Below are 23,007 nucleotides of genomic sequence, written 5' to 3'. Positions count from 1 at the left end.
GAGTCTTATGAAGACGAAACGCGTTTCTAGCGAATAAGCCTTGTACCTTTGATAATTATTTAAACCACTGGGAAGATGTCACTACTGGTGGACGTTTCGTCCCCGAAGGTATCACCAGTCCAGTAGTCAATGCTCTTCAACTTTATACTTGTTTGGCTTCCTAACTATGTAGCTTTGATTTTGTGTAGACGAAACGCGCGTCTGATGTATCAAATTGCAAACCTGGTACCTTTGATAACTATTTATTGTATTAGCTGTATCCTTTCAAGCTTGTTACTCATTCACACCCGCCATGGTATATTGCACGTTTTATACTAGTATGCTGGAAAATATCAAGTTCAATGGTACATATGCGTTCAACTTATAGATTAATCACTAAATTTGATTTCTTTTTGATTTATGACTATTGAACAGCGGTAAACTACTGTTGCCTTTGTTTATACATTTCAAGATAGTCGGCAAGAGGAAGAGAACACACACACTCAGTTGGTTCGCATGGGAAAATCGATTGTTTATCGAAATCACGTTCTCTAAACGTAACAAACAGGTTGTCAGTCAAGAAATCAAGCATCTTGATAATGTCTGTTTCAGAGAACTGTTTGTTTAGATAAGAGGGTTTTTTTTAAGAGTAGGATTTGTCCCTCTCTAAGATATGTATACCTTCGTTGGCAAATCTTTTTTATGACATAAAGCAGGACTAACTCTCTCAATATGCTTTAACTTTGAATAGGAAATACTTGTTTAAAGTGTAGAAAAATAAAATGATTTAATACTATTGCAAGATAAAAGAATCTTGGAATATGTGTACGTATTTGAAATGATTATTATTCTCTCCGTCTGTCAGACTCACGATGGAAACAGTTGAGAAATATCATACTGTTTTTTCCAAGATGCAATATACGCTTATATCAAATATTGAAAATCAAATATATAAGATACATATATATGTATATATATAATGTACAAAATAAAAAAAAGAATGAAATAGTTTTCTCTTGAATCTTTAAAATCAAACATCTTTTTTAAAACAAGATCAACTAATATATATATCTGTGACTGTATCTTACATTAATTTGTAGGATCCTTTACTATAGATAATTTAGCTGATCTGTAACAATAACATCTTCATGCCTTATATATCATGTACTGTAGTACGCCGCTAGATTAAAACTGACGTGGAAAGGTAACATATGGCCACCGAAAGCTCTTTTTTTGAGAGCCCAGGTGGTCGTGTGGAATAGCGGGACGGCTGCAGTGCAGGCGATTTGGTGTCACGATATCACAGTAGCATGGGTTCGAATCCCGGCGAGGGAAGAACCAAAAATTTGCGAAAGCAAATTTACAGATCTAACATTGTTGGGTTGATGTTTAGACGAGTTGTATATATATATATATATATAGAAGGTTGAATATAGAATTGAGAGCCCTTTGGTAACCTACTGTAGTTGCAGGGTTTTAGTTGTTATATTAGATCACCAGAACGATATCTACATGAGGAAATAATTTCAGTAAATTGAATTATTGAATTTTCTAAAAAAAAAAACATAGGTGAAATTACACAATCTTTCGACCAATCGAAAAACTAGATACTTATGTAAGGTTTTATAAAATCTCGAAATCAAAGTATCCGCTTTAGTTGTTTACCTTACAATCTTCATTCATGTTGAGATTGGTCTTATTAGATAATAAGCATTGATAACTTTTCATCTTTAAGTAAGTACTTTTATAATTTATACTTAAATTTAACAGAAATTATATCTTAGACAATAACAGTAAATGCGCTAAGGGTTCTTTGTGATAATGGTCAGATTGAGATAAGTTCCAGTTTCATTTCATGATCTTACAAGCTTTATCCGGTGGAAAATATGTTTTAGACTGGATATTTCAAAAGAAACTTTTAAAACTCAAGTCTGAATTTTAACTCCTCTCTTTTAAAGGCTAGTGTTATTTTGTATTACTTCTTGTTAGTTGTTTTTTTATCTTCAGTCTTTCTATTCCGCAAGTTTTTCACACATAGCTCGTTTGTAACGTAAATATACAAATTATTTAAAAGAGGGGTGGAAGATACCAGAGGGACAGTCAACCTCATGGATCGAAATTAAACTGACGCCACCATGGCTAAAAATTAAAAAGACAAACAGGCAAAGATAGTAGTACAAGGAAATAAATATCAACATTTTCCTTCATCAATCAAAAGATTTTTGTATGAAATCGAATAAAATCGTAATAATGAAGACTGTTTTTATCATAAATATGATTGGGATGAAGAGTAACAATATTATCAGTATGAATTAACAAATACTTATTTTCCGCAGGAGTAGCTGTAGACGCTGTAAAAGACACAGAATGGAATCAGCAAAGATATTCAAAACAGGTATTATTATTATACTTTATTTAAAGCTACTATTAAACATTTTCATGCGCATGAAAATCAGGTATTGTCTTATTTAACACAGACAAGTATGGTGAAGGTAGAGGGTATAAGTGCTATAGCATAAAAAAAATATAAGATTTCTGCAAACCTATTTCTGATTTATAAACTGAAAGTCTAATTAATGTACAATAAGAACATGCACACTTTTTATATTGTCTTAGGTTGAAAACCGGGTTCTGAATATTTTATTGCATAAATATTAACTTAAAAAACAATACGGCTGATCATAATTTCATAATCTCAAAAGACAATTAATGCCATAAAAAATACATCTTTGTATCGTGTTGTGACTTCATATCGTTTGTGTAAAGGGAGATTTACAGAAAAACTAAATGTATATAATAGTCGAAAGCTTATATGACACAGAGAATTGAGAGATGCACAACATACCAATAGTTAGAATCTATTGAGAATAGCCTTGCATTTGCCAAAAACAAACTTTCTCACAATTGAAGTCAGAATTTTGTAATTAATGGAAATATACCTACCTGAAAACTCAACCCAAATGAATTATATTGAATTGACTCTATGGACTGTACTGAGCCAATCTATTTGCTGACTGCCATTATATGATGTGTGTATGAGTATGATTCAGAGTAAGAAATAATTAATAGCCAGCAACATTATTTCCAATCCTTTTTTTCAGTTGATACTAAAGTGGTTGTCGAAGAAGCCCTAAAAGTATTGAAAGATAACAACTTAATAGAAGATTTCCCAAAGTATGAGGCCAAGATAATGGATTTATTAGAGGAGGGAGCAAAAACAGAAGAAAGACTAACGAAAGAAATGCTGGATATGGTTGGTAAAAAATCAGCCGATGATGTCGAAAAAGAAATGTCAACCATTATTGGTCAGGATAGGGTAGACGTGATCAAGAAGGCGTTCAGCATTGAAACATACCGAATGAAACTGGTCAAAAAGTCAAATGGCCAGACGGTTGTAGAGGTACATCGAGGTGGAGCAAAATTCATACCAGAAATAAATCTTGCAACAATTCAAGATGTTGAAATTGCAGATGTTTTACAGTGGGCGAGCATAGCAGTTGAAATATTTATGTTGGTCTTAAGCTGTGTGGATATTGCTGTGGATTTAAGCGAAGCTGCGATTAGAGAAATCACTAAAGAAGTAGAAGATATTGTCCGACAACCGGCATTTCAACAGGCGCTCAATAAATTTAAAGATGAATGGAACCGAGGTGGTACTTGGAGAAGAGCTGAGGCTATTTTCGTTTTTCTCAAAGAAACATTCGAACTTACTTCTTTCTGGCGGATCATCAAACTTCTTTTGAACAAGAATATTTCTACATGGGAAAAGATAAAAGATGTTGCCGAGGTTGCACTTATGATTGTTTATGCACTTGCAACTGAAGGGATAGCATTGATATCAAAAATAGCCGTTGTTGTTGACCATGCATTAAAATTGGCAGAGAAACTAGCCAATATCGCCGAATTTGCCGAATTCAAGAAGACTCTCGAATGACATTGATCAGACAAGATTTTTTTAAATTCTAGCCTAACTTCATAATTACCATAAAAGATGTTCTATACTAATGTTAACGAGGCCGGAATAAGGTACTGGTATTTGATGTATATATTAACAAATGTAAATATGTTAATAAAACTTAGTTTTAATGAAAAAAAAGTATCATTTTGTTCTTTAAAAGAATAAAATTTTAAATTCATCTTCATTGAAGTCCAAGCTCCACAGAAAGTCATATAATAAAAAAATATTGCATAACCACATTACAACTTAAGGATTCTCAGTCTGAACATTTGAAGTTCCCTACTATGTATTGGTTAAACTACACAAAACCCAGTAATCTATCATTTCATCTCGGCCTCTAGTAAGTGTTCGGCAATTATTTTTGCACTGCTTTCAAAAGGTTCCTTAATGAATGTTTTAGACAAATCAAGAATTTGTATAGTTAGAACAAGGATTTGTAAAGTTGTCTAACTATACAAATCCTTGGGATATGCAAGTACTCGGCCACGTCCAATCTGTGTAGTATTTCTATTTGTATCCATCTGATAAGTAACGCCTTTTTCAACTCAATTGTAGCTCACCTGGCCTAAAAGGCCAAGTGAGCTTTTCCCATCACTTGGCGTCCGTCGTCCGTCGTCGTCGTCGTCGTCGTCCATCGTCGTTAACTTTTACAAAAATCTTCTCCTCTGAAACTACTAGGCCAAATTGAACCAAACTTGGTCACAATCATCATTGATGTATCTAGTTTAAAGTTTTTTTTTTGACCCGGCCAACCATCCAAGATGGCCGCCATGGCTAAAAATAGAACATAGGGGTAAAATGCAGTTTTTGGGTTATAACTCAAAAACCAAAGCATTTAGAGCAAATCTGACATGGGGTAAATTTGTGTATCAGGTCAAGATCTATCTGCCCTGAAATTTTCAGATGAATCAGACAACCCATTGTTGGGTTGCTGCCCCTAAATTGGTAATTTTAAGGAAATGATACTGTTTTTGGTTATTATCTTGAATATTATTATAGATGGAGATAAACTGTAAACAGCAATAATGTTCAGTAAAGTAAGATTTACAAATAAGTCAACATAATCAAAATGTTCAGTTGACCCCTATAGGAGTTATTGCCCTTTATAGTCAATTTTTAACCATTTTTCGTAAATATCCATGATCTTTTACAAAAATCTTCTCCTTTGAAACAACTTGGCCAAATTAATCCAAACTTGGCCACAATCATCATTAATGTATCTAGTTTAAAAATTGTGCTTTATGACCCGGCCAACCAACCAAGATGGCCACCATGGCTAAAAATAGAACATGGAGGTTAAATGCAGTTTTTGGTTATTACTAAAAAAACCAAAGCATTTAGAGCAAATCTGACAAGGGGTAAAATTGTTTATCTGGTCAAGATCTACCTGCCCTAAAATTTTAAGATGAATAAGACAACTCGTTGTTAGGGTGCTGCCCCTAAATTGGTAATTTTAAGGAAATTTTGCTGTTTTGGTTATTATCTTGAAAATTATTATAGATAGAGATAAACTGTAAACAGCAATAATGTACAGCAATTTAAGACTCAAAAATAAGTCAAAATGACCAAAATGGTCAATTGACCCCCTAAGAAGTTATTGTCCTTTATAATCAATTTTTAACAATTTTCATAAAATTTGTAAATTTTTACTAACATTTTCCACTGATAGAGATAATTGTAAGCAGCAAGAATGTTCAGTAAAGTAAGATGTACAAACACATCACAATCACCTAAACACAATTTTGTCATGAACTGTCTGCTTCCTTTGATTTAATTCACATATACCAAGGTGAGCGACACATGCTCTTTAGAGCCTCTAGTTTTTAAGTTCGTTCTTATGTTATACAGTTACACCATTGTCCCAGGTTAGAGGATAATTGGGATCCCGCTAACATGTTTAACCCACAACGTTCTGTATGTAAGTGTCTGTCCCAAGTTGCAACCGTTAGCAGAGACATATAAATACATTTAGTATACATGTCTCTGCCGTTAGTAAACTTGAGATCTGTTGTCAGACTATAACAAAATAAAGTTCAATTAATTCTCAATGTCATATTATAAATTTATATAAAAAAAACTGAGCTTACATCAATAGATATAAACAATTCATCAAAGTTTCATGAGAATTGCTGAGAGAAGTTTTGAGTTATTGTCCGAAAACTGGTAAATTCTCCCTTTTGAATGAATAAAACCCCCAGTAACTCATACATGTAAAATGTAAAATATATCAAATTATAAAGGATGCTTAAATCAATAGTTATAAACAATTCACCATAGTTTTACCAAGACTGCTGAAAGCATTTTTGAAGGTTTTTTTTCTTTCGAAAACTGGAAAATCACCCTTTTTATGAATAAAACCCTGTAACTTGGAAACGTACACTCAAACATTTATAACTTGAAAATCAAAAGGGATCTCATGTCAATAGATTTAAACAATTCACCACAATTTCTTGAAAGGTTGTGAAAGCGTTCTTGAGTTAATTTCCAAAAACTGGAAAATCATTCGGGTTTTTTTAAAGAATAAAACCCAACAACTCAAAAACGTAAAATCTAAAATTTATAAAAACGAAAGGGAGCTCACGTAAATAGATATAAATATGGTGACCTTCTGCTGTTGTTTTTTTATTTGGTCGGGTTGTTGTCTCTTTGACACATTCCCCATTTCCATTCTCAATTTTATAAACAATTCATGAAAGTTTTATGCAAATTTGTTTAAGTGTTTTTGAGTTTACCGGTAAATAAGAAATATCTGAGTTTAGGAGCTAGTTACATAAATAAAATATAAATATTTTATTGGCACAAACACAATTACAATAATTGGCAATGGCCCATACAACTGTTATACAAATAGTAATAATGCATAGAATATCAATAGGCATATTTCGAACAATATCATCGAACGATATCAATATCATCAACAGTAAATGATTAAAAAAAGATATATCAATATATGTTACATTAAATGGGAGATAACTCTCCTCTTTTTCGCGGGAATTTAAGATGAAAAGTGAAAGTAGATTTTTTTCATTTTCTGGAAACTATATTGAACTTTGCACTTTTTGAGAAATATGGAAAAGAAGAAGCAAAGGACAAAGATACAAGTATTTTAGTTCCTGTTGCAGTATATTTATCAAATGAAAATCTAACATTCCGTTGGTCTTTGAAATTGAGACAGGTAAGCCATGCCAAGTCAGTATATCTAAATTCTAGGGATATCATTTGTATCCTAAACATCCTTTGTATTTTCGGTTTACACTTTTCTTCAATCACCAATGTGATTCCAACCAGGGAGGTGAATCAAGTAAAATGTATTTAGCTACTTGTGTAATACAGACCTTGTAGCATTTATGACCCCATTTAGCAATACTGATCAATATAATTGTTTGAACAATAGATAAATTATGATAGACAAAATATATCTGTATGTCAAATATCTCAAATTACACTTTATACACAGGCACTTGTTTATGTCAATATGAAGGGAGGGTAGGAGGGTTCCTGATCCCTAAATCCCGAGCTTAAAAACACAAAATCCCGAAATCCCAGGCTTAAAGAACGAAATCCTGATGTCCTGAAATTCAAAAAAAGAAATCCTGCATACCAGACAGCTTTATTTATCCAAAAATGCTGCGCTGGAACAGACAGTTACGATCATCTTAAATAAAAGTTACCATCATATTGTTGATAAACATAAATAAAAGTTACGATCATCATCATGATGTTTTGTATCTCGATTTTCATTCTTCTTGTTGCTTTTTCATCATAAACGAAAAAAATATTTCAATGGTCATGCTTATAAAAATGTTTTCTGACATAAAAAAATCTGAAAATAAGCAATTAAAGTGGAGAAATCAGCCTTCTAAAATTTCTCTAAATTTGTGTCTGCCATATTGGGATGATGGTAATTGCAGTTACGATCATCACATTGACACCAGTGAAATATTGACTCATGATTTAAATATGTAATTCATTGTGGGTGCATTCTAAATTGAAAGCAGCACTTGATAGTTGTGAATATAAATTGTATGTATTTATAGCTTTTTTTATAAAATTTAAAGGAGTATATATATAGGATATTCGATTATCGCCCCTGATTAATGGCGGTTGGTGGAAAAATTCACTGGTAAAATATTCTGAGAATCCTGGGTTTTTTAACAGTTTCCATCATTTAAAATACACCAAACATTGATATCAGAGAGGAAGAAACACTAAGATAACTTCCGATCGATCAATTATATTTACAAACATTTATTTACGCTGATTTACGTGTGTGCACATATAACTATATAAACACGTGTTGACTACAAGCCGGTCATCATGGTAGATTTAGGCAAATTGAAAATTGACCTATCGATGGACAAAACCATTAATGACTATCCTCTTTCATCTCTCCCATCAAAGCAAAACAAGAGGACTGGTAAAGCAAAATTAAGCCTTTTCGAGCAAATTGACCCAAACTTGTATGATGAACATGCTAAAATCATCACATTCTACACAAACCTTGACAGAATCCAACCATGGATAAAAACACTAGATATTTACTATTATGACAATCTTGGAAAGGAACCTGATTATGATATTGAATGGTATGACGAACCCAAAACATGGGAAAACCGAAACAACAGTGGAAATTCTGTGATGATTGAAGTATTAAAAAAGGGGGAACTTCAATTTAATATTACATTTTTTGTCACAACAGGAACAATAAGAGTACAAGGCAGTCATTATTATGAGTTTGTGGATATTCATTTTCCAATTCTGAAAGATATTCTTGATAAAGTTCTTACAAACATATCACAAACCAGTCCTACTAATACATGTATTTCACACGAATGTCATGATGACAATAACAATACACACATTTATGAATTATGCCCTGTTGACAAGGACACTTGTGTATTACCTGACTCCCAGACTGGGTTAAAATCAGTACTAGTACAAGAAGATCAACCTCAAAAAGATGATTTTCAAAGGCTTGAATTAAATTTAGTTGACACGCTGGCTAAAATAGAACACAGTCACAATGAAAACTTCAGCAAAGTATTAACTGCTGTTAAACAATGCAATGATGATGTTCTAGTCTTGGGAAAAGGTAGAAAAGACGACAATGAGATATCAACATTACAATTAAAATATAAAACCGTACAAACAGAAAAACAGACTTTGGAAGTTAAATTAAAACACGAGCAAAGCAATATTATGTTAATTAAAGCTCAACATGAAGATCAAATGAAATATCACAATCAAATACTGGAGGAGACTAGAGCAGAAATGAAAAAGGTATTAACTACTTCAAACTCTGAGATCGACTTTCTATCGGTAAGCCTACAAACCAAAAATGAAGAAATTGACAAACTAACTGATACTCTAAAACGACATACTCAACACTTGGAGAAATTACAAGAAGAAAATATCTCTCTCCGCTCCCAAATGATTTCTCGATTTGAAGATTTTCATCTTGTTAATGCAGACACGAAATATACTGACAAATCTAAACTTGACATTGATAACAAACCAACAATTATTTTAATTGGTACATCCAATACGTTTGGTATCAATGCAGAGAAGCTATCGCCATCATTTACAACCAATAAGGTTACTGCTTTCAATTTAGAAGAAACTAAACAAGCTATTTTGGAGATATCGGTATCGGATATAATTCCAAATCTAGTAGTGTTTCATTCCCTGACGAATGATTTGAAAATAAAATCACCACAGCAATGTGTAGAAGAAATACAAGATATTGTCAAGCTTGCACTTCAAAAATGGCAAAATAGTGGTTGCATCATCTCTCTTACTACTCCTCGACTCGACAGTGTAATTTTCAACACAAATGGACAAATCATAAATGCCTTGTTGAAACAAATATATGATGACAATAAAGATGTTCTACTTGTTGATCATGGCAATATGTTGCGAAATGGAAACCCAATTGCAGAGCTACTAAGTGAAGATAAATTTCATCTCTCTGACTCTGGCGTGTCTCAGCTATCGGCAAACTTAAAGCGTGGAATACACACTGCCTTAAACATTCCCATGCCAAATTCAAGAGGTAGATCCAAATCGCGCAACACAAGAGGACGTGGACGTGGACGTGGACGTGGCAGAGGTCATCATGAATAACTTGCTTTTTAATATTATACATATTACCATATCATTATGTTGACTTCCTTTAACATGTTTAAAGTCATTTACATATAATTTATATATACATGTACAACTTTATATATTTCTTCTTTTTTTTTTTTTGGGCTGATAAATTCATATTCTCATTGAATAGATTTTTCAAATGAAACAGCCATTATGTGAAGAAGTCACACTATTACATGGTCATATATATGTAACCTCTGCTAGGTATAAAAGTTGGCCTTTTTTATTTTATTTCATTCATTTTTATTTTTAGTTTTCACATTTGAATCATACTTTTGATCTTGAATTAACCCAGGATATCAGGTTATTCAACCCAAATCAGTTTAATAGTTATTCAGTTAAAAGAGGATACATAGAAAAGAAATTATCTGTCATTATATCATAGACTATTTGTATTTAGAAAACCATTGTAAAAACTATCCTCTAAATAAATCTACTTATTTCAAATATTTACATTTCTGAATATTTTCCTTGTTGTCTCTTCCTTTTATTTAGAGACAAATTTTTATTATTTTTTTTTATAGATAGAAAATCTATTCTATTATTTATACCAGATTTAATTGTATCAACCAAAATGCCAAAATCAAACCAATCATCTGTAAAATTTGGTTATTGGAATATAGGTGGCTTATTTTCAAAGGGCATGAATAAAGCAGAGGATCCCCTTTTTCTGAAACATATAGAGAATTACGACATTGTTTTTTTAGTCGAAACTCATGTGGGATATAATTCCGAAATACACAATATTGGTAAATTTCATTATCATCCAATATGTAGAAAATTATCAAATAATAACCGTCATTTTGGGGGTATAGCAATTCTACAGAAAAGTCACGTTAAACCTCATGTCAAAATATTGATTAACAGTAATCCAGATTATCAATGGATTAAATTAGAAAAATCCTTTTTTGGATTTAAAAGTGACCTATTTATTTGTGTACTGTACAACCCCCCTGTTACGTCTAAATATACCCAAGAACTCTCTTCTGATGTTTTTGAATGCATAGAAAAAGATATCTTTCAGTATAAAAAAATGGGTGAAATTTTGTTATGTGGAGATTTTAATGCCAGAATAGGCTCTGAAAATGACTTTATAGTAAACGATGATTCAAAATTTACTCCAATTTTTGATACATACCCTACTGACAAAAACATTATGACAAGAAAAAGTCGAGACCAAAAAATTGATCAAAGAGGCAAAGAAGTTTTGGATTTTTGCATTAGTAAACAAATAAGAATTTTAAATGGCAGAGTTCTTGGTGATACATTTGGTAATTTTACTTGCTATACCCCCAACGGTGCAAGTGTGGTTGATTATGTTGCTGTGTCGGAAGAAATTCTTGAAAATGTACTGTATTTTAAAGTATCCAGATTTATTCCCACATTATCTGATTGTCATTGTAAACTTGAGTGGGAATTATCTGCAAAATATTGTGTTCCTGGAGAAAATGATATTCCAATCCAGTTGAAAAATATGACACCTAATTATATCTGGACTGACTGTTCAGCAATAAAATTTCAAGAAACACTTTCTTCAGATACACTACAAAACTACATACTAGAATTCAACAACAGCACAATTCAATTTACTCAGACATCAGTAGATGAAGCATCATCAAAACTTTCAAACATCTTTTTATCAGCAGCAAATCTATCACTTAAACGACCTTTAAAAAAACACACAAACAAACAAAAAAACAAAAAGTGGTTTGATGCAAGTTTACAACAAGCTCGAACTAACTTGCTTAATTATGGAAAAATTTATTCAAGATTTCCATATGATCCAATTATCAAAAATCACTTTTATAAACTGAATCGTGAATACTCCAAACTAAGGAAATATAAATACAAACAATACAAACAATCATTGATTAGTCAGCTGGACTCCTTGCACGAAGAGAATCCAAAACTGTATTGGAACTTAATTAATGAACTACAGGAAAAAAATGAAACTAAAAAAAAATGTGGAGTACAACCATCAACTTTGATATCACATTTCCAAAAGTTGTCACAACTGAAAGGTGAATTTCAAAGTAGATATACAGAGCTATGTGAAAAACTGAAACAGTTAGAAAACTCAAAATGTTTCAACGAGTTGGACTCCGTTATCACTGAGTCCGAAATATCCAAAGCCATTTCACACTTAAAATGCAATAAATCATCAGGCTTGGATAACATTAGTAATAATATGATAAAGAATGGACAGACTTTCCTTTTAAAAAGTTTTCAACAGATGTTTAATACTTGTCTGTCTTCAGGTATATACCCAACATCTTGGGCTGAAGGTTATATTACACCAATTTTTAAAAGCAACGATACAAGTGACCCTAACAATTATAGAGGAATAACAATAACAAGTGCAATTGGAAAGCTTTTTAATAGAATATTAAGTCTAAGACTGGACAAATTTCTTCAGGAACATAATATTATACATGATAGTCAAATTGGATTCACAAGGAAAGCCAGAACTGCAGATCATATGTTTATTTTAAACTGTCTTATTAACAAATACTGTAATTCAAAAGAAGGTAGACTGTTTGCCTGTTTTGTTGATTTTCAGAAGGCTTTTGATACTGTTATACATACAGGGATCAAGATTAAATTACTAGATATTGGGGCTGGGTCTTATTTTTATAACATTATTAAAAGTATGTATGAAATTAGCAAATCATGTGTCAAAATTCAAAATCAAGTAAGTGATTTTTTCCCATTAGATATTGGAGTCAAACAAGGTGACAACCTCAGTCCGAATTTATTCAAGATATTCATAAATGATTTGCCCAGATATTTGTCAGATACTAGAGACCCAGTTAATGTCAATGACAAAAATCTACATTGTTTAATGTATGCTGATGATATTGTTTTATTATCTACATCAGCTGAAGGACTACGAGAAAAGCTGGGAATGCTTGATAAATTTTGCAAAGATTGGTGTCTCAATGTGAATACTAATAAGACAAAGGTGCTGATTTTCAACAAGGCAGGCAGACATGTAAAACAGATATTCACATTTCAGAATATAAATCTGGAATGTGTTTCAAAATACAAATACCTAGGTTTATATTTAAGCTCATCTGGTTCATTCAGTTATGCTCAAAATGAACTATACAAAAAATCCCTGAAAGCTCATTTCAAATTAAGGAAAGATCTTTTATCACTAAATCCTGATGTAAAAACAAGTATTCATGTTTTTGACCACACTGTAAAACCTATTTTATTATATGGTAGCGAAATATGGGGGATGTTTAATTCTCTTTCCTCTAAATGTAAGAAGGAAGATATATCTTTTGAAAAATTATATTCAGGTTTACCCTGTGAGAAACTTCATATAAAATTTTGTAAATTTATACTTGGGGTACACAAGAAAACAACAAATGCTGCAGTGTTATCTGAACTTGGAAGATTTCCAATATATTTTAATATTATAAAAGGAATGTTATTGTACTGGTATAGATTAGAGAATTTAGGTGATAATTTTCCTCTATTAAAAGAGGCATATACACAATCAAAGACACTACATCACATGAATATAACATCATGGTATGGTTCAATAAATGTTGTTTTTAAAATACTTGGTATTGACTATACAAATGCCATAAATGCTCCATTTTGTGAATCCTTATACAAATTTAAGAAATATATACAAACCAAGCTATCAATATTGTTTATTAGCTGTTGGAAAAAACAAATAGATAAATTTTCAGACAGTAAACTGAAAACCTACCTTTTATTTAAAACAAATTTTGGTTTTGAAAAATATCTAACATTGATCAAGAATTTTGAACTTAGAAGAAGTTTTACTAAATTACGTGTATCTTCTCATAGATTACAAATAGAATTAGGTAGATATCAGGGTATTCCCCGAATTAACAGAATATGTAATAAATGTTCTTCCAATACTGTCGAAGATGAGGCTCATTTTCTATTTGATTGTAACAAATTTGAGGATGATAGAAATTGTATGTTAGCTAATATTGCACAATATAATTCTTATTTTAATCATATGAACAGTCAAAGCAAAATTATCTGGTTATTTAGTGTAGAAAATGTTGAGTTACTTAAAATAATATGTAATTTTATATACAAACATCTTCCTTAGTGAAGATTAGTTAAAGGAGATCTATGTGTGTATATACATTTGATTGGAGATAGAAAATTATATTCATCTGAATATCACAGACATACTAGCCGATTAAGAAAAAAAAAATTTGTTAAGATATATTATTTATTCAAATGTTCTCTTATATCCTTGAGGCATCGTCCCCTGGTATCAACTGCATTCAAGTTACCTATGATGCTTCCTTGTTTGCTTTTGATACAGGTAGGAAAGAGACATTTACACACATTTTACATGCCTATGGCCCATAAGGTATCGCCCCCTGGTGTCAGCTGCCTTTAGGAAACCACAATGCTTTCCTATTTGCTGCTGACACAGGATGAGTCATGGACATGTTCAATTTCTACTTTCTTTTTGGCTAATTATTATATATTTAATTGATCCAACTTTTTGTGTACTATACATATGTGGATATCTATTTTTCTTTTTTTCTTTTTGGGCTACTTGTTTGTTATCTATATCAACCACACTTGCAATAATATGCATTAGTATTAAAAAAAAAAAACATACTATAGATTCTTTATCTACGTATTCTTTAAGAACTTAAATAGTTCTTGTTTAACTTTTTTTTTTTTTTTTATCTCATTGTTTGTATTGTATTATGAAAAAAAATTATTGATGTTGTAATGTTTATGCCCTTTGGGGCCCATAATTGGAAAATAAAATATCTTATCTTATAGGTCTTGTAAGGACCAATTTTGGCCTCAAATTTCAGGTTAATCTGACTAAAGATTTTGACCTTTTTTTAAACACTTAAGTGCCTATTTCAATTGAATCAATTAGTTAATTTGAAAGATTTTAACTGATTTAGTGATTAAAAATGATCAGATTCAAGCTCAAATATGAAAAATCTACCAAATATGTCGATAAATGTCACTTTTAAGATGGTTTTCGTCAAAAATGAAAGTGGCCGCATTTGTGTTCATCCAAAACTTTTATATATGTTATGTATTATCATAAAATACAACACACATTTCAATATTAAGGATGAACACAAATGCGGCCACTTTGTTTTACACGAAAACGGTCTCAAATTTAACTTAAATGAAAGAATTGTGAAGATTTCAGTAATTTAGCATGACGTAATGGTGCTAGTACTAAATATGTGCATTTTATTGTCAAAAACAACCCATATTTATGTAGCAGAAGCATTCTACTGTCCAATAAATAACTAAAAGTTTACATTTAAACAATTTTGTGAAACTGCTATATTTTGGGGCCAAAAAGGGGTTTCACCGGACCTACTCCTTTGAGGTTTGGCTTTTTAGCTCACCTTGCCCGAAGGACCAAGTGAGCTTTTCTCATGGCTTGTCGTCCGTCGTCTGGTGTCTGTCATCTGTCGTCGTTAACTTTTACAAAAATCTTCTCCTCTGAAACTACTGGGCCAAATAAAATCAAACTTGGCCACAATCATCAGTAGGGTATCTAGTTTAAAAAATGTGTCTGGTGACCGTCCAACCAACCAAGATGGCCGCCATGGCTAAAAATAGAACATAGGGGTAAAATGCAGTTTTTGGCTTATAACTAAAAAACCAAAGCATTTAGAGCAAATCTGACATGCGTAAAATTGTCAATCAGGTCAAGATCTATCTGTCCTGAAATTTTCAGATGAATCGAACAACTGATTGTTGGGTTGCTGCCCCTGAATTGGTAATTTTAAGGAAAATTTGCTGTTTTTGGTTATTATCTTGAATATTATTATAGGTATGGATAAACTGAAAACTGCAAAAATGTTAAGCAAAGTCAGATTTACAAATAAGTCAACAGAACCAAAATGGTCAGTTGACCCCTTTAGGAGTTATTGCCCTTTATAGTCCATTTTTAACCATTTTTCGTAAATCTTAGTTATCTTTTACAAAAATCTTCTCCTCTGAAACTACTGGGCCAAATGCAATCAAACTTGGCCACAATCATCATTGGGGTATCTAGTTTGAAAATTGAGTCTGGTGACTCGGCCAACCAACAAAGATGGCTGCCATGGTTTAAAATAGAACAAAAGGGTAAAATGCAGTTTTTGACTTATAACTCAAAACCAAAGCATTTAGAGCAAATCTGATTGGGGTTGATATTGTTCATCAGGTCCAAATCTATCTGCTCTTAAATATTCAGATGAATTGGACAACTGGTTGTTAGGTTGCTGCCCCTAAATTGGTAATTTTAAGGAAATTTTGCTGTTTTTTTTATTATCATGAATATTATTATAGATAGAGATAAACTGTAAACAGCAATAATTTACAGCAAAGTAAGACCTAAAAATAAGTCAACATGACCAAAATAGTCAATTGACCTCCTAAGGAGTTATTGCCCTTTACAGTCAATTGTTAACAATTTTCATAAAATTTGTAAATTTTTACTAACATTTTCCACTGAAACTACTGGGCCAATCATTATAGATAGTGATAATTGTACGCAGCATGAATGTTCAGTAAAGTAAGATCTACAAACACATCACCATCACCAAACACAATTTTGTCATGAATCCATCTGTGTCCTTTGTTGAATATTCACATAGACCAAGGTGAGCGACACAGGCTCTTAAGAGCCTCTAGTTTATTTTTTCTGGGAAGTGTACATCATTATATAAATCTTTAAGCAAAGAGCAGCACAAGGCCACAATGCTCATCTCAGAATCATGAATCGTCATTATAATTGTTGACATTTTATGCCAAACTAATACTTGAAGTAAAAATATTTTCAAATATAATGTCATAGGCTGTAAAACAGTAGCTAGCTAGAACATACCATGCAAGATATATTTCTAAACTGTAAATTCAGATCGTGATTTTGTCATTTTAAACTTTAACTCAAATTTTATTTTTACGATTTTGAGAAAAATCCTGTTTAATTCATAATTAATAAAATGTTTCACAAAATTGCAGTTTAAATTATTGGATTTCCAACTCTGTTGCATTTTTCGCAATAATAAAAACCTCGCAATGATTTCTGAATTAATAGTATATAAAATTTATTGTTTGAAAAAAATAAGATATAAATGCTAATTTTTTGCCTATATTGATTTTCCTATTATGCAATACATTTACTGACCACTGTTTTCATGTTTTGTCAGCCTTTATAGTTTAATTTTTTTTTTGAATTGTAGTTGAAAAAATCAAGCAGAAAAATTACGAAGACATATATTTGAATTTTGAAATCCCTTAATGTAGTGATGAAGAACACAAATAAATGTGAAAAAAAAGAATAAAGGAAGTTGCATTATCATTAATAAATATATTTCTGTTTTCTAGGATCCTTTAAAAAGGAAGTAGTTGACTCTTAACATTCTTTCAATAATGTTTACCTGTCCAAGTTCAAGTTGTGGAAGTGAAGTCAGTCAAGGACAGAAATACTGTGGAGAATGTGGTTCAAAAATAGATCTCAGTATTTATTTAAAGACTGCAGTTAGTATTTGTCAAGGACAAAAGAGTGATGGAACACAGTGTGGGACAGAGTTAACAACAGCATTGAAATTCTGTCCAAAATGTTCCCCACAAGTACAAAAAGGTACTAGACTTAAGTTTTCCTGCTTCATTTACCTTCATTTCTGAGTTTAACCTTGTCCTTTTGTGAGTTTTGTAGCCCTGTTCAAGAGGTTTATTTAGATAATGGCCTGATGTTTAATTTGAATTTGCATTATGCTTAGTGTAAAAGAAGGAGAAGATATCAAGCTTGCAATGAGAGAAAGAGTGAAGAAAAACATGACATCAAAACGTGATGAAATATAACAAAAAGACAAAAAACAGTCTGTAAAACACTACACAAAAAATAAATTGTCAGCAACACTCAGTTACCAAAGGGTGCTGGTGAACTCATATGCTCCCAAAGGGTCAGCAGGTCCTGCTGCAATAGTGGCACACCTGTTTATGTTATAAAATCTGTAAACTAAATAAATTCAGTTATAGGAGAAGGCTATTGTCTAACACTAAGACATCATCAATATATAAACCATTGGTATATGTAATCACTTTATCCCCAGAACAAGTACTGTGTGTTTAGAAAGAAATTAACAACTTGTTTTGACAGTGGAGAGTCTTAACTGATACATGATTTAGATGATATAAAAAATAAGATGTGGTATGATGGCCAATGAGACAAAGTTCTCTTCACAAGAGATTGTTCCTCTGAATGTGCCTTTTACCATTTTCTTTTAGTTATCATTGTTAGAATCATTTACCAAAAAATGTTCCATTAAGAAGTAATGTATCATTTCAGATATAAATGAACAAGCTGATAATGTTGATCCTGATGGATCAGGCCAAGGACAAGTTTACAATGCTTCTCTCCAGGGGAGTATTAATATTACTAAAGAGGCTGTCAGTAAATCAGATACTTATGATGCTCAGACAACACTGAACAGTTCACAATCAAATCCAAAAAATATGGCTGGAGGACTTGCATCAGGTGACATTTCACAACCAAATCCAGCAAGTATGCCACAAGGACAAGTAACAACTGACAGTTCACAGCCAAATTCAGCAAGTATGCCACAAGATCAAGTAACAACTGACAGTTCACAACCAAATCCAGCAAGTATGTTACAAGGACAAGCAACAACTGACAGTTCACAACCAAATTCAGCAAGTATGCCAGGAGGACAAGTAACATCTGACAGTTCACAACCAAATTCAGCAAGTATGCCAGGAGGACAAGTAACAACTGACAGTTCACAACCAAATCCAGCAAGTATGCCACAAGGACAAGTAACAACTAACAGTTCACAACCAAATTCAGCAAGTATGCCACAAGGACAAGTAACATCTGACAGTTCACAACCAAATTCAGCAAGTATGCCAGGAGGACAAGTAACAACTGACAGTTCACAACCAAACCCAGCAAGTATGCCACAAGGACAAGTAACAACTAACAGTTCACAACCAAATTCAGCAAGTATAACACAAGGACAAGTAATAACTGACAGTTCACAGCCAAATTCAGCAAGTATGCCACAAGGACAAGTAACAACTGACAGTTCACAGCCAAATTCGGCAAGTATGCCACAAGGACAAGTAACAACTCACAGTTCACAACCACATTCAGCAAGTATGCTAGGAGGACAAGTAACAACTGACAGTTCACAACCACATTCAGCAAGTATGCCAGGAGGACAAGTAACAACTGACAGTTCACAACCACATTCAGCAAGTATGCCAGGAGGACAAGTAACAACTGACAGTTCACAACCACATTCAGCAAGTATGCCAGGAGAACAAGTAACAACTGACAGTTCACAGCCAAATTCAGCAAGTATGGCACAAGGACAAGTAACAACTGACAGTTCACAACCACATTCAGCAAGTATGCCAGGAGGACAAGTAACAACTGACAGTTCACAACCACATTCAGCAAGTATGCCAGGAGGACAAGTAACAACTGACAGTTCACAACCACATTCAGCAAGTATGCCAGGAGGACAAGTAACAACTGACAGTTCACAGCCAAATTCAGCAAGTATGCCACAAGGACAAGTAACAACTAACAGTTTACAACCAAATTCAGCAAGTATGCCAGGAGGACAAGTAACATCTAACAGTTCACAACCACTTTCAGCAAAAATGGCTGGTGGACAAGAATCAGCAAACAGTTCACAACCAAAACCAAGAAATATGCCAGAAGGACAAGCATCAACTGACAATAACACAGCCACTCCTAATCAACAAAATGAAGCAAAGTTGATGGAGAAGACCATACCAGATCAAAGCTTGACAGGCAACCAGTCTATGTCTGGTAAATCATGTTAACTATAAGAATAAGGAAATGTGGTATGATTGCCAATGACACAATGTATGCAGCAAAGTTTAAATGAAGTGAATATCAGTAATTAAAGACAAATGAACAGCCTTCAACATTTGAAAAAATCAACTGTATAGTCAGCATTGAAAGGCCCTGTTAAAAATATGAAACTATATCATTGAGAAAACTAACAGCCTAATCCATTACAAAACAATTTACGAAAAAAACAAATATGACAGTCATAAACCAAAAACAAAAACTGAACAACAGGCTGCTGACTGGGACAGGCACATATAGAATGTGACGGACTGACGGACGGACGGACAGGTAAAAAACATTATACCCTCCACAACCGGTTGCATGGGGTATCCAAATATTTTGGGTTGAAAAAATCTATATGCAAAGTATGAAACTTTCAAAAATCAAGTTGATGTAAGAATTTTACCCTACAAAACAGACCATAATTGAACCTTCATCACATATTTGAATGTTCCAAAATCAATCAAAGTTTATAAATTTACATGTTTATGTATACTAACTTACGGTAGATTTCCTTCTGACGCAATTCACTTATTTTTAAATAACAACAAACATATACATCATGGCAATATGCACACAAATTAAGAATAAACAGCAGATAGAAATGAAGTTTATCTTGAAAGCTGATTCAAAGGATTTGGAAATGTATTAACCTAATGAGTTAAGCCCTTTATCACTAATTTTTATACTTTGCTCTTATGTTGTACTGTTACGCTACTGTCCTAGGTTAGGAGGGAAAGTTTGGTTCATAAGCAAACTAGTAAGTCCATCCGTCTGTCCGTCCGTCAGTCCAACTGTCAGTCCTGTTTCTTGTCATCCCAACTCCTCTCAAACCACACAACAGAATTTCATGAAACCTTTTCAGATAATAAGGACATACTATGTAGTTGTGCATTTCGACAGGAAATTGTGATTCAATTTTTTTTCTAGGAGTTACGCCCCTTTAAAATTATTTACTTTAATGTACTACTGCAACAGTTTGTCATTGCAACTCCTCTCAAACCACATAACAGAATTTCACGAAACCTTTTCGATAACAAGGACATACTATGTAGTTGTGCATAGTGACTGACGGGAAATTGCGATTCAATTTTTTTTCTAGGAGTTATGCCTCTTTGAACTTATTTACTTTAATGTACTACTTCAAGAGTTTGTCATCGCAACTCCTCTGAAACCAAAAAACAGAATTTCACGAAACCTTTTCAGATAATAGGGACATACTATGTAGTTGTGCATATCGACGGGAAATTGTGTTTATTTTACTTGCGAAGTGAGATTTTGTTTCTCCAGTGACAATATGAAGACGTGGGGTATGTGAGCCTGCTCACAAAGGTTCTTTAATAACAGATGTATTAATATTCAATGCATAAGGTAGATTTATAGCTAAAAGTATTGATAAGTAGTCCTGTGTATTTTTTTAAATAATGGTTCCCAAATATAAAACTTTTTTCTACAAATTATTTAATTGCTTTACAGAATCATCCGAAACATTTCAGCCCGCTAACATCAGTACACATGTTAATGTCAATGAACAACAACAGCCTGTATTCGGTGGAGCAATAAAGGAATGTACAAAAGAAGGCAATCAAGAGGAAGCAAAATCTGAGTTACCTTTAAAGAGGTTTCAGGATTCTTTTATTTTTAAGGGAAGTAAAACTGTTGAAATAGGAGAAATAAAAATAAATAAGTCAATGGTTGAAAAGCTAGCAACAGGAAATGATGGACACCAAGAAGATAACAAAGGAGGACAGTTACAACGTAGTGATGCACAACAGAATAGGCAACTCACAGAGACTAGTGACAATCCAAATAATGATACATCAGGACTAACAAATGATGATCAAAATAATGGTACAACAACGCAACAAAATAATGCAGGAAAACAACAGAGTGAAACGCCAAAAAAGGTAGAGACTGATGGACAAGGACATGGTGCAGATGGGCAGCAAACTTTAAAGGTAGATGAAAAACAAGACAATTTAGAGAATTTGAATAAAGGAAATGATGCAATTGGTAATGAAGGCAGTAATACAAAAACACCATCAGATAATGAAAGTTCAGATAGTTCAGAGAGTGGAAATTCAGAGGAAGAAAGTAAAAGTGTTCCTACAAGCAGAAAAAGAAAAAACAAACCAAAGAACAAAAAAATTAAAGAGAGCAAGAAGAAGGAAAGAAAAGAAGAAAGTAAAAAAAGAAAACAACAAACAAAAGAAGAATTCCAGCAGCAAAACTCTGATATGGCAAATGCTGCTTGTCCTAAAGAGACGACTGGTACTGCTGATACGATAGTTGACACTCATACAAATCAGACTGGAAATCAGGTAAATAAACTAGCTAATTGGCAAGAGATATAACATCTTTTAAGCTGTGAAACTTTACAATGTATAGAAAATAAGGTTGGTCAAGTGATAACAAAGCAATTTGGTAAAATAGTCATGAAAAGAAAATGTAATGAGCCAGTTATATCTGTAATGAATCCAACAGGAGCAATTTTGTTGCCAGTGAGGTTAGTTTTAAAACAATGAAAATGCCTTTATTTCTTTGATTTAAAGGATACAGAGTGGTTATTATCATAAAATTGAAAGGAGAAGGTATGGTAAGGGCCGATGTTGGTCTCAAATTTCAGGTTCATCTGACATTAGATTTTGGACACTTTTTGTCTCGCCTTGAGGGAGTCAAAAAGCGAGACATAGGTATGCTGTTTCCGGTGTCAGCAGCGTTGGCGTCAACGGCGGCGTCAACAATGTATTAGTTTGTGATTAGGTCTAGTTTATGGTGAACCACAAGTGGTGAGGTCAATCATATTTAGTATGCAGTTGTATAAGCATTGGCACATCTCATTTCCATGGAGATTATTTGGTGCTGCCCCCTCAGTCATGGTCTATTGACTTCTTAACTTTTGCTTATTTAACATGTTTTAGTTTGTGATTAGGTCAGTTTATGGGGAACCACAAGTAGTAGGTCAATGATATTTGGTATGTAGTTGTGTAAGCATCGTCATATCTCATTTCCATGGAGATAACTTGGCTCCGCCCCC

At 32.8% G+C, this 23,007-nt stretch overlaps 1 protein-coding gene across 1 annotated transcript; it reads left to right on the top strand.

The window, feature by feature from the left end:
- Positions 1 to 1,594: 1,594 nt before the first annotated feature.
- LOC134723092 (putative uncharacterized protein DDB_G0277255) lies at positions 1,595 to 22,324 on the top strand. The gene is made up of 6 exons (XM_063586732.1): positions 1,595 to 1,713; positions 2,316 to 2,374; positions 3,081 to 7,112; positions 17,450 to 17,705; positions 18,414 to 19,925; positions 21,447 to 22,324. Exons 4-6 carry the CDS (start codon positions 17,495 to 17,497, stop codon positions 22,322 to 22,324), a joined length of 2,601 nt encoding a protein of 866 aa, XP_063442802.1. The 5' UTR covers positions 1,595 to 1,713; positions 2,316 to 2,374; positions 3,081 to 7,112; positions 17,450 to 17,494.
- The last annotated feature ends 683 nt before the right edge of the window (positions 22,325 to 23,007 follow it).

This window comes from Mytilus trossulus, chromosome 6 (genome assembly GCF_036588685.1).
Source record: "Mytilus trossulus isolate FHL-02 chromosome 6, PNRI_Mtr1.1.1.hap1, whole genome shotgun sequence".
NCBI lineage: Eukaryota > Metazoa > Mollusca > Bivalvia > Mytilida > Mytilidae > Mytilus > Mytilus trossulus.
This window is presented reverse-complemented; position numbering and strand designations above follow the sequence as displayed.